The following is a 12,292-nucleotide window of genomic DNA, read 5'->3' as shown; positions in this document are numbered from 1 at the left end:
AATTAGTGACCAGATCCTGTTTGCCTCGTTGTTGTTGTTTGTTTACATTTACTCCTCTCTGGGCATTCATGCATGAGGGACATGTTCATATGCACGCATGCATGAGGGACATGTTCATGCCATGGCATGAATGTGTAGCTATAAGGACAGCTTTGGGGGAGTTGGTTCTGTCCTTTCATTGTGAGAGTTCCAGGGATTCAACTGGATCATTAGGCTTCACAGCCAAGGGCCTTCACTCTCATTGAGACCTCTCTCTAGCCTCTGGTTTTTTTTTTTTTTTTTTTTTTGTAATGTATGTCTCCGTTGCTCTTGTTGTATATGAGGTGAAGGCAAGTAGAACAAGTGCACTGAACATGAACCTTTGTCTTTTCTGCTTTAAAGACCCTGGAGGAACATCACTAATGCCTCTTGGCTCCATGGCTCCCTTTTTGAAGACAGAACCAGCTGTGGATTTCATAACAAACTTTGCAAAACTGAGCCTTCTCCTGTAGCAGGTGAGCATGGCAGCTCAGAGAAGGTAATAGGGACAGCCTCTCAACAGCTGTGTCGTTAGGGCCAGAAAGCCTTTCTGTGTGAGACGGTCCTGTGCTTGCAGACAGTGAGAAGTAGCATCCCTCTAGTTGGAACTGAGTGTTTTCAGACACCGTGAGTATCACCCAGGGGCACCACTATCCACCTTCCCTGATTAGAGCCAGCACTATAAGGAACCTCTGGAGATTTGAGTCTTAGAACTCTCTTCAAGTAGTCTGGGCAGGAGGATGTGGCCAAATAACTGGTTAGGAGCCTGGTTTTGAGTTATATAGGCTGTGCCTGGAGAACAACACTATGAGAATGTTCAACAGAAGTGTCAGAAGTCATTGCTGTGTTCTCACTATAGAAGTTTCTGTCACCAAAAATGAGGTGACTATATCTATGAGATTATCTTTAAAATACCTATGAAATTCTTGCCACCGTAGCTGGGGTGGGGTAGGGTGGGGGTGGGGCTAGGATTCCAGCAGAGCCAAGTCTGAATGGCTTCAGCATGTCACAAACCTATGCCACATTTGGACAACCTTTGAGACACCTGCTTGGCAGGGACATGCTTACCTCTGTTCATAGGTGGGCCTGAGTAACGATTGTCTCTACCTCCAGGTATGACCATGTCTGTTGTGATTCTCACAGCCACATTTCTGGCTCTTGCCACAGTAGCTGCCATTATAGGTCTGGTGTTATGGATGCTGACAGGAAAAGTGCAGAGCCATCATGGAAACACCTTGTGGCAGATACATTATGACAGCATCACTGTTCTGCCCCAGCACAAGGTGAGGCCACACACTCTCCTGAGGTCTTGCAAAGGGACTGTTCCTAGGAACTCATGAGAGCAAGGGGCGACTCACTGATGAAGTGAGTACTCAGAAGAGTCTTAAGACCTGAGTTAAGTCTCTAGGCTACATTTATCTGATGACACTATCCTGCCTCCCAAAAACTCAAAAATTTTTTAACATTAAACATTTTTGTTTAGATCATACATCTATACAGTATATCCATGCCTCCATTCCCTCCCTCTGTCTCCCAAAATATCTACATTTCTCTCCCAACTTCATCATGCCGCCCCAACACTAAGTCCATATGCAAAAGTGTGTGGGGGTCATGGGGAGCCTACAGGTGGCCGGCCACCTTCTCCACTCCAAGAATGACTTTCTCTTTCTTCCTCAGCAGCCAAAGCTTCCAAGAGCTCCTCTGTGCTCCATGTTGGATTTTTTAACTGGCTTGAATTTGTGTTGGGCTTGTGACCATGGTGTCTGTGAGTTCACCAAGGTCAGCCTTCCACTCATCCAGCCCTTACATTCTTTCAGCCCCCTCTTCCACAATGCTCCCTGAGCCTTGGGATGGGAGGTTGATGTATGCTTCCGTTTGTGACTGAGTCTCAGCTTTGGACTCTTTGGAAATGACTGGCAGTCCTCTAAAGCTCAACTCTTCTGTGGGGGTTCCTGTGGAGCATCTGGTCCTATCCAAAACAGTAACCCCTTTAACTGCCCATGAGTGCTACAATCAGTTCATTTGCATAAACAATCATAGCAATCTACCATCCAGGGTAGTCAGGCACAGTTCATGCCTTCAGGATGCCCCGAGGAAGGCAGAAGGATGTCTCCATGGTGAGGTGGAAGCCTCAAAATGGAGAGTAACTTGAAGGCTTCTGAGAGGAAGTGCCATTTAGGAAGAATGAATTGCCAACAGTGACAAGGAGAGAAGTCACACAGAATGTGTCAGGATATCAGAATACTAGAACATGTCATGCTGAAGGCAGGGAAGATCGGTACCAAGATCGGTACCAGGTCTGGGAGATTTTGGTGTCCTGAAACCAAGAGATGAGCTTCTATTAGTCAGATGTTCCTAGTATTGGCATCTCCTCTTCCCTCTCCACGCACAGAGCTGTAATCTGATTTGCTCGGTTTTGTATATTAGGGTGTCATTAATATTCACTTTAAACAGGACTAGGCTCTTATGCTCTGAAGATGTCAAGAAGTGCTGGAAACATTAAACATAGAGGTAACCCAGCCTCACGCAGGAAAACAGCTCCATCCCTACTTCTACTTAAGTACCACAGCTAGAGCATGAATATAGGCAGTCTGGCCTTAGAGCCCACGCTACCCCTGGTAGTGCTGAGGCCAAGAGTGAGGCATGCAGCAAGTAGATACATTTTGGATCAGAAAGATCAGAGTTCAGGCCTGGCTTTCCCTGGTATTACTATGTAACCTTGTTATTCATCCTCTTTATCTACAAAATATAGCATCCTGTGGTACTAGGCCATGCTGCTGAGAGCAACCAGGCTGTGTCTTGTTTTCCAGTTGTCCCAACGAGGCATGCCTGTGTCGAGATACAACGTTAGTAATGCGTCTACTGTGAATATTTCTGCAGATTGTAGCTCCTTTGCCAAGAACCAACGGGGTGAAGAGATGTTTTATGCCCCCGTGGGGCTTTACCAGGTACTCCTGTACATATGAGTGTCAATGTAGATTTCTGTCCCATTCTCCAGTTGAATTTGGTCAGGCCAGGCTTTATGACTACAAGGACATTCTCCAAGCAATCCTGAGTGGTTTCTAGATTGGTGTTTCTCTAACTTTGAGAACTGAAACACAGTAAATTTTTTAAAAATATTGAAAAGTATGCATCAATACTATGTCTTACTTTAAAAAGAACTTAAGACATGTTTCTAAAGTGAAGATTTTGGGTCAGCAGGACAGAGGCTGAGATTCGGCATTTGCCACAGGCTCCCCTGTGATTGCTACACAAGAGACTCAATCAGACCTAGAACTCCCAGTAGAACCTTCTGTGGCAATGGCAATATCCAATGCTTCTGTAGCCACTAGCTACGGAATACTGGTGTCTCCAGGGGAACTGGGTGTTAAAGGTAATTAAATTTAAATAATTAAGGAGCTGTGGAGGTGACTCAGCCAGGAAAGCTCTCACTGTGTAAGCATGTGGACCTGAGTTTCAATCTCCAGCACCCAAATCAAACAGCAACCGAGTGGCAGCATGTGCCTGTGACCCCAGCGCTGGAGAGGTAGAGACAGGCTTATTAACCAGCCAGTCTAGCTGAACCCAGGAACTCCAGGTTCAGCAAGAGACCCAGCTCAAAAGTAAGGTGGACACCATCAGATGAGAACACCCAACATTGACTCTGATAACATATGTGTGCCCAGCCACACACACACCATTTGAATAGTCCCTTGTGGCTAGTGGCACACTTAGTAGGTAGCACAGTCTCAGAGTGTGGATTTCTTTATCCCGGGACTTTAATGACTGTGCTGGGAAAACTGGCAGCTATTAAAGCGCAGACATCATTTCCCTCATCCTTTCTCAGCTGGCCTGGAATGCCCCAGAGCACAAGCTTAGTCACCCTCTGGAAGCTCAGCTCCCTTTGGGGAAAGTTAAGTAGGTCCTGGGAAATGGAGGCAGAAAGTGCCAAGCAAAGCAATCCCTGACCATTGCTCTAAAGTGTGGTTTCAGTTTCTGGCAGTGTCCTGTCCACTCTGTCTTCCCCACTCCAGCTGGAACCTTCTCATCCTTCAGGTTTCAGTATGGGCCTCACTTCTTCCAAGAACCTTTTCCTCAGTCCCACAGGTGTCCCCCCTCCTCTGCCTCCTAATCCTGTCTCCATCGAAATCCTTCACAGTTGCTTAAATGTGGCAGACCTGGGATGATATTTAGCTGATCTGACTGAGCCTGGCCCTCGCTCATGTTTGCAGACTACATCCTTCCTTCTAATCAGCTCCTACCTCATTATTGCCTGGTTTTGTGCTTGGAGATTGAGTGACTGTAAAGGCAGACCCAGTAGGTAACAAAAGTAAGATATACCATTTCACAGAAACTTCATGTGCCAAGTGTTGCTTTAACCGATCCCATCCTTCCCCAAAACATAAAAGTTTGGTGGTGGTGTCCCCTGACATGTAGGGGAAGAAAGAGAGGCTGGGAGAAATTAAATTGAACTGTTACAATGGGCTTGAACTAGGCACCTGACTCTAGATTTAGGGTGTCAACTCACTATTTCCTTGAATGATAATGAGACATAGAAGAGACAGTTGTCTTGGAATCAGATATTCAGATCTGGCTGCATCACTACATACGTACCACCCTGGACAAGCAATCAGTAATCCTATCCAGAACGTGGCTAACCACAGCTACCTTGCAGGGCTGTGTTGACAGTTGAAGGAGACCTTACTGCTGAAAAGTTAGAGTCCTAGACCTACCACAATGTTACCAAGGGGGTTGACTGGTCGATGAGGAGCTCTCTCCCATACAGGGCTTTCTTCTCAGTTTTCCCATTTCCCCTTCTAACCTTTTCTGAGTGGTAATGTTTCTGGCTCATCCTAAGTTAAGAACATTCCACTTTGGGGCTAGAGAAATGACCAGTGGTTAAGAACACTGGTCGCTCTTCCAGAGAACCTGCGTTTGATTCCTAGCACACACATGACAGCTCACAATCCCCTGTAACTCCCATCCCAGGGGATCTAATGCCCTCTTCTATTTTCCTCAGACACTGCACACATGTGGTGCACCAACATGCATGCAGGCAAAATACCTATGCATTTAAAATACTAAAAGAAAAAAAGAACTTTCTACTTTGTCTCTGATTCCAGGGAAGTCACGTGGCTCTCTGCTATATTGATGATGAAGCAGAAGCATGGCTGAAGAAGCCACCTGTGCTGCAGGAAGTTTGGCTGGTGAGGCTTCTCTCTGCCCAGCTAGCCCTCTGTTCCCACTGTGAGAAGTGGCCTCCCTCCCAAAGGTTCAATGCCGAAAGGGTGTTTCTCCAGCTTGATGTACTACTCCTCTGCGGCGGGGGCTTGGACCTCAGACTCTCGGCCTTAGACAGGAACCTGAAGTCTGGCTCCCTCCTACCTCTACCTGTCCCCTTAACTTTTCCTGGCCTTGATTTGGCCCTTCATCCTCTGTCTGTGATGATCATCTGCTTCCCTTTGAACTTGGATCATGGGGAGGGTTTGACACTTTGCCAATGACCCAGTGTCACATGCTGGCATTAATAGCCACACCAGGGAAGTAGTGCAGGGTCCGCCTGGGATGATGAGGTATAATTACTAGCCATGGCTTGGATTGGCCTTTGATAACCCCCTGGTTTGTTTGCCGGACTCCCTGGGTTTACTTCCTAGCTGTGCCATTTGTCGGTTGTATCCCCTTCATCAAGCTGCTTCTCCTTTTGGGCATCTGTTCCTCCGCCTGTAAAATGGAAGGAGTTCTTCTCTCCTAGCGCCTTGGCAGTTAACTGAAAGTGGACAAAGCACACAGTATGATCACTATGCAAGGCACTCTCCATACATAACGATATTACCACTATTATTTCCAGATGTGTGAATTAAAGCATGAAAACATTGTCCCCTTCTTTGGCGTTTGCACAGAACCACCTAACATCTGCATTGTCACCCAGTATTGCAAAAAAGGAAGTCTCAAGGTAGGCAAAAATATTAAGTCTAGGGGTTGGGGATTTAGCTCAGTGGTAGAGCACTTGCCTAGCAAGCACAAGGCCCTGGGTTCGATCCTCAGCTCAAAAAAAAAAAATTAAGTCTTATGTTGGGCTTCATTAGATGGTGAATGGGAAACCTTATCCATCTCCCTCCCATTCATCCATGCATGGTTTCTTTTTGGTCTCATTGAAAGTCCTGAATTATCTTAGCCTTCTTCTTAGGATCAAAGTAGTGTGAATTCGTCAACTATTGGTTTCCTTTGCTCTGGGTGAAAAATGCATGAACTTGATTCGTTCTATAATGTCACCCCTCTTCTTGAATCCTACCCCTTCTCTGGCACATGGCCATCAGTTTTCTGTCAGGGAAAAGACGTGTTTGTAGAATTCAAGACTGTATCCTTTCTCCACACTGAGTGTGACTATGTGATCTTCTGTGAAGATTTCCATTTACATGTCACATGTTCCTCCTTACATTAGCTCCAGCCAAAAGGGCATGAACTACATTATCTTCTGTCCTGCTCCATGTCAGAAGCAATGATCAGTGTGTGTCAGCTTAAGTCTGGGTGATATTGGAATAACTGTGTTTTCTAGGATGTTTTGAGAAACTCCAATCATGAGATGGACTGGATATTCAAGCTCTCATTTGCATATGACATAGTCAATGTGAGTACAACAGAAACTAACTTAAAAAATACATATCATAGTATTTTTGAGTTTTCCTCTATGTTGAGTTAAATCTTTGCTGGCTCTCTTTAAATCTCCTTAAATGGAATGACTACAGGTTTAAATTTGATCACTTCAATCAGATGTTCTGTGATTTTTTTCATTCTATAATCACATGTCAATATGGAGGGAGAAAAGAGCTTTAAACCAAAGATGGAATGAATTCCAGGCTTGCCCAAACAGGACAGAGCAGGGCATTTAGACTTTGCTAAGAACTTCTGGTTCCAGAGAGAATTCAATCACCAGACCACAAGTTGAGCTGAGAAAGATATGCCTGTCTTCTCTCTAGCCTTGAGTCCTTCCCAGGAACCTGGGGATCAGCACTACAAAGGTAAAAATGTGGGCTAAAGGTGTAAATATGAGAGGGTGTGAAAAGCATAGCTTTTATTTGGGGCACAAGGGGCTATGATGGCTGTAGTTGAAAGGAGAATGATAATAACTGTAACAGCACACACACATTTCCCATACCACATGATGTAGCATGAAGAACTAGAGATTTCTGCTATGCTTTATATCAGGGAAGAACCAGTCTCCCATATAGGTTCCCACCAGGGTCTGGCAAGGACCATTCAGAGGAGGGGAGAGAGAGAGATCCATTTCTTCCATGGAGGTGGGGAGTCTACAGAGAGTGAGTGGCTAGATCCAAAAGCCCAGATAACTCATAGTAGGTGTACAGATGGTGATGAGAGATGAGGAAGGCAGTTGTGTAGTTGAAAAGATGAGCTATAGAGTGTGCCACATCCAGTAGACATGATCCAGCAACTTGAGGCTGCCTCCTTAAGCAGGACTAGCATGTAGCTGTCCTTGGTTTGCTGTGTACACTTCTGCCATTTAAAAGAACCAAGAAAAGCACCTGGAATTTTGATGTCTAGTTTTTTGAGTTCTTTATATATTTTGGAGATCAGCCCTCTGTCAGATGTGGGGTTTGGTAAAGATCTTTTCCCATTCTGTAGGTTGCCATTTTATCTTATTGACCATGTCCTTTGCCTTACAGAAGCTTCTCAGTTTCAGGAGGTTCTATTTATTGATTGCTGTACTCAGTGTCTGTGCTACTGGTGTTATATTTAGGAGGTAGCCTGTGCCATGTGTTCAAGACTACTTTCCACTTTCTCTTCTATCAGGTTCAGTGTAACGGATTTATGTTGAGGTCTTTGATTCATATAGACTTGAGTTTTGTGCATGGCTATAGATATAGCTATATTTGGATTGACAGCCGGGGAGCCTACATAGGACTAAACTAGGCCCTCTGAATGTGGGTGACAGTTGTGTGGCTTGATCTGTTTGTGGGACCCCTTGCAGAGAGACCAGGACTTATCCCAGGTATAAGAACAGGCTTTTTAGAGTCCATTCTCTTTGGTGGGATGCCTTGGTCAGCCTTGATTCAGCGAGGAGGGGCTTGGTCCTGCTCCAACTTGGTATGCCAGCCTGTGTTGCCTACCCAAGGGAGGCCTTAGCCCCTATGAGGAGTGGATGAGGGATGGAGTGGGGGTAAGGAGGAGCAGAAGGGGAGGGAGTGGGAACTGTGGTTGGATGTAAAACGAAAAAAAATTTAAATAAAATAAGGTGTAAAAAAAAGAAAAGAAAAGCACCTAGAAGTATGTAGATGTAACGATCTTATTAAATAAGAAACACAGAGCCAAATGCAGAGTTAAAAGCCCAAGAGGTCAGAGAGCAGTAGCTAAGAGCTGAGACTAAGACTGCCTTCTTACCCCTCACTGCTGCTGCCATCCTTCTCCTCAGAAAGACCCACTTCCTGTGTGTCTGTCTTTTTATTGACTTTCTGTTCTGCCTTCTCATTGGTTGTAAACCCAACCACATGACCTCCTCATCACTGCCTGTCTGTACAGCCCTCCAGGTCTTCTATGGTTGGTATTGAGATTAAAAGCATGTGTGTCCATGCTAGCTGTATCCTTGAACACACAGAGATCTGCTTGTCATGTGATTGGGATTAAGGGCGTATGCTACCACTGCCAGACTTCTGCTAAATGACTTCCTATTAGCTCTGACCTCCAGGCACTTTTATTTATTAACATACAAATAAAATCACATTTCAGTACAAATAAAATATCACCATAGAAGTAGATTCTAGAGAGGAAGGTATTTCAACTTACCCATGGTAGAAACTGTCAGAACAACCTCCAGTCAGCTTTCATTAATAAACAAGCTCCTTGGAGGACACCCTGCTGGGCATTGGAAGGGCCCAAGCATCGAAGCTAAGCCCTGTCCTTCCTGAAGCTCGGTACACTGACTCACTGAATGACCTTGCTAATCTATTCCTCTCCATGCTTTCTTGTAAGGGGACTGCTTGTTGGTCTGATTGGCTTCCAGACCTTCCCTTTCTCAAAGATTTCACTGCCCTTTGTTCCAAAGGAACCAGGTTGGTCTGGTGAGACTCTGGCTCCCAGGCTCTGGTGGAAAGCTGGTATCTTGTTGCCAAGCAAGGTAGACAAACATAGTCTTCTCCATGATTATGTCTCCAAGGACAATCCCGTAAAACTACTGTTATTATGGCCATAAACCTTGAATAAGTGTCTGTTAAAGGTTTATTTTACAATGTCGTTGGATATTTTGTTTGTGTTCTGACAAATAAAGCTTGCCTTAAAGGTCAGAGAAGCAGAGCAGCAGCCACTGGAGAGACTTCCTACCTCTAGGAAATCTCAGACAGTCGGGCACTTTTGACTGTCACATACCAATCATAAAAGACAAGTCTTCTCCGGGTGTGTATTTGCCAATCATAAAAGACATACCAATCATAAAAGACAAGTCTTCTCCAGGTGTGTATTTGCCAGCATTTCCTCTATATTGGGGAGCAGGGAGAGAGACGAGCAGAACTAAAGGGCTGAGTGTTTGCTCTGGATCTGATTGTAGTCTGAGCATGGAAGGCATAGGGGAACAAGGCTCATTTCCTGCCCACAGCCAGGATCAGTGGGTGATCTTGGCAAAAGGCTTTGGAAACACAACAAAGTCGGCGAGACTTAAAGCTGGTCCTTCATTTCTAGCTAGAAGCAGCATCGATGAAGTCTGAGGACAAGGGACTGTTTGACAAAGAAATTGGCTTAGAGACTCTATCACATACTGGTCACATGACCGTCACCACCTTGAGACTCAGAAATAAAGACAATATCAAAAGCCATCTCTGAAATTGATTTGAGAGCTGAAGTATATAAAGTGCTTAGCTCTGCAGCTCCCCCATAACAGACATGTAATAAATATTAATCTTTAGTACTAACATAATTATTAGTACTCTCATTAATAACTCTAGTATGGGTATTAAAAACTATACACTCTTATTGAAATCTCCCAAGAATACTGTGTAATAATTCTGCTCTGTCTGAATATGGCACCCCAAGGTACATGTGCTAACAGTGAATACTGGTAGTCCAACTTGAGATATGTCTCAAATATGAAAGAAATTCTCATGCAATTTGAGGTCTTAGTGAACAAAAAAATCCCACAGATGTTTTTATGTTGGTTGTATTTTGGTAAAAAATATCAAATTAAATTCACAGTATTGTTAAAATTTTTCTCACTCATTTAGCTTTCTTTAAGATGGCTGCTGAGAAATTAAAGATACATGTGTAACTAGCATCATGTTTTGGTCAGATGGTGATCTTTCCAATTACCCATTCATAGTAGTAATTACTCCATTTTCAATAGGAAATAGAATGAGGCCGAGTCAGGTGAAGTCACCAGCTCAACTGGTAAGCGTCAGATTGGGAGTGAGCTGTAGCATGAATCTTAAAAGTTCTTATTAATGAAATCAAACCTGAGGCCAGTTATTGGGGTGAACGCTGGAAGATCAGAGAAGCAGAACAAGCCAGTTTACTCACCTCGCCAGTTTCTCAGCTGGTCTGTTTCCTCAGACTGCAAGCTTCTGAATCCTCATCCCAATGGCTCTCAGCTGAACTGTGCTGCTCCAAAGCCTGAATGCTAAACCAGCCAAATGCTTAACTAACTAAATGCTTAACTAACTCTGGTGCCTGGTTTTCACGTCTTATATATCTTTCTACTTTCTGCATTACTCCCTGGGATTAAAGGCTGGGTTTCTGGGATTAAAGACATGAGTCACCATGCTTAGCTGTCTCTAAAGTGGCCTTGAACACACAGAGATCCACCTGGCTCTGCCTCCCAAGTGCTGGGATTAAAGGCATGCACCACCACCGCCCAACTTCTGCTATGGCTTGCTCTGACCCGTTTTCTAGGCACCATTTCTGGCTCTGTTCTAGTGGCTGTCTGTTCTCTGACCCCAGATAAATTTATTTCAGGGAACATGCAATATTTTGGGGGAACACAATACCACAGTGAGCATAGTTTGTCTTTAAAGCTGCGCTTTCTCTCACACTTCCTGCTAAGCACCAGTGAACACAAACACGAGAGTCAGGCATAAGAGCCCTGGGGGACCTTCCAGAAATTTCCAGTAGAGCAAGTAGTACTAGTCACGGTCAGGTGGTAGTGCCTAAGTGCATAATATCTATCTTGTGAATCATGGACACACTTGTAGTTCTGTTTGTTCTCTGACACTACGCATTGCCATACTGCTTCATTAGGCAGAAAAATAAAAACAAAAGCATGCATGCCACCTGTGAAGAGGACTGTGTTCCCAGAACCCCGCCATCCCTAAGCATGTTGATTTTACTCATGTAATGGGCTCCATTAGAGTCCTTGCCTTCTGCTGAGCACTTAAACTGCTGTTTCCTTATTGTGGGGCAAAGAATGAGAACCTCCGTGAAAATGACTGCCTGGGGCTGGACCAGCGAGGGCAAAAGGAAAGCCTTGTGTGTCTGGACTGGGCTCAGCTTTCAGAGGATTGCACACTTGGATCTTAGCCTGCTGATGTGAACAGGGCTTCAGTTTCGCCATCTCAACAAGTGTACTTCCTGGGTAAAGCAACCCCATCTCCTGATGTGGGGTGGGGCTAGTGATATATCCACTCTCTTGGCTATTTCCCTACTGCTGTCTGTGTTAGGCCACATTTCCAATGCAATATTGGCCCTAGGGTTCTGGCAGGAGCAAGAGGGGCGCACAGCCTGTCAGCATCGCTTGCGATGGTATCTAAGAGGCTCAAGGCTCACGGGTCCCAGCCTTTAAGAATGGCTCCTTCAGATCCTCCTTACCATGCCACCCAGTGCCTCTGAGCCAGCCTGCCTCATCACCCCCTCCTTCCTAGCTGGCTCTGAGCCTAATGGGATCTAGTTTGCTCATGTGCAAGGGTGTTAGAGGAATGTGGTCCCTCCTCCTCTTTCCCCCACTGACCTTAACAACCAACCAGAGCACTGGAAACAGAGTGGTGCTGAGTGGCTAGGCTGGGAAGGCTGTGGAACCTGGGTGGTACCAGCTCTGTACCCGCCTCATGTGAGCACTAAAACTGCTTTGTTCTTATTGTGGAGCAAAGAATGAGTAACCTGCCGCAGAAAAGGCTAAATATGACGACATGTGTGATGCACGCTTAGTATGAGGTGCTCATGAGTGTTCACTGCTGTCTGGTTGCCCATCACAAATCAATCCCACAGTGTGAGGTTCCACAGAAGCCTGTGGCTAGTAGCCGTTGTCCCTCGCTGGAGGGAGTTGGAGCTGGTCAAGGTCGTGGTTGGAATCTGACCTCAGTGT

General features: G+C 45.2%; 1 protein-coding gene across 1 annotated transcript in view; it reads left to right on the top strand.

Moving 5' to 3' along the window:
- Positions 1-12,292, top strand: part of LOC118575959 (guanylate cyclase 2G-like) — a 44,964-nt gene that overhangs the window by 13,885 nt on the left and 18,787 nt on the right. The window contains exons 7-12 of the mRNA XM_036176317.1: positions 382-494; positions 1,132-1,301; positions 2,829-2,966; positions 5,121-5,204; positions 5,846-5,950; positions 6,554-6,625. Coding sequence (XP_036032210.1) covers positions 382-494; positions 1,132-1,301; positions 2,829-2,966; positions 5,121-5,204; positions 5,846-5,950; positions 6,554-6,625 — 682 coding nt within the window. The remainder of the gene's footprint in view (positions 1-381; positions 495-1,131; positions 1,302-2,828; positions 2,967-5,120; positions 5,205-5,845; positions 5,951-6,553; positions 6,626-12,292) is intronic.

This window comes from Onychomys torridus, chromosome 1, assembly GCF_903995425.1.
Source record: "Onychomys torridus chromosome 1, mOncTor1.1, whole genome shotgun sequence".
Classification (NCBI taxonomy): Eukaryota; Metazoa; Chordata; class Mammalia; order Rodentia; family Cricetidae; genus Onychomys; species Onychomys torridus.
The sequence above is the reverse complement of the archived record's forward strand: the minus strand, read 5'-3'. Positions and strand labels throughout refer to the sequence as shown.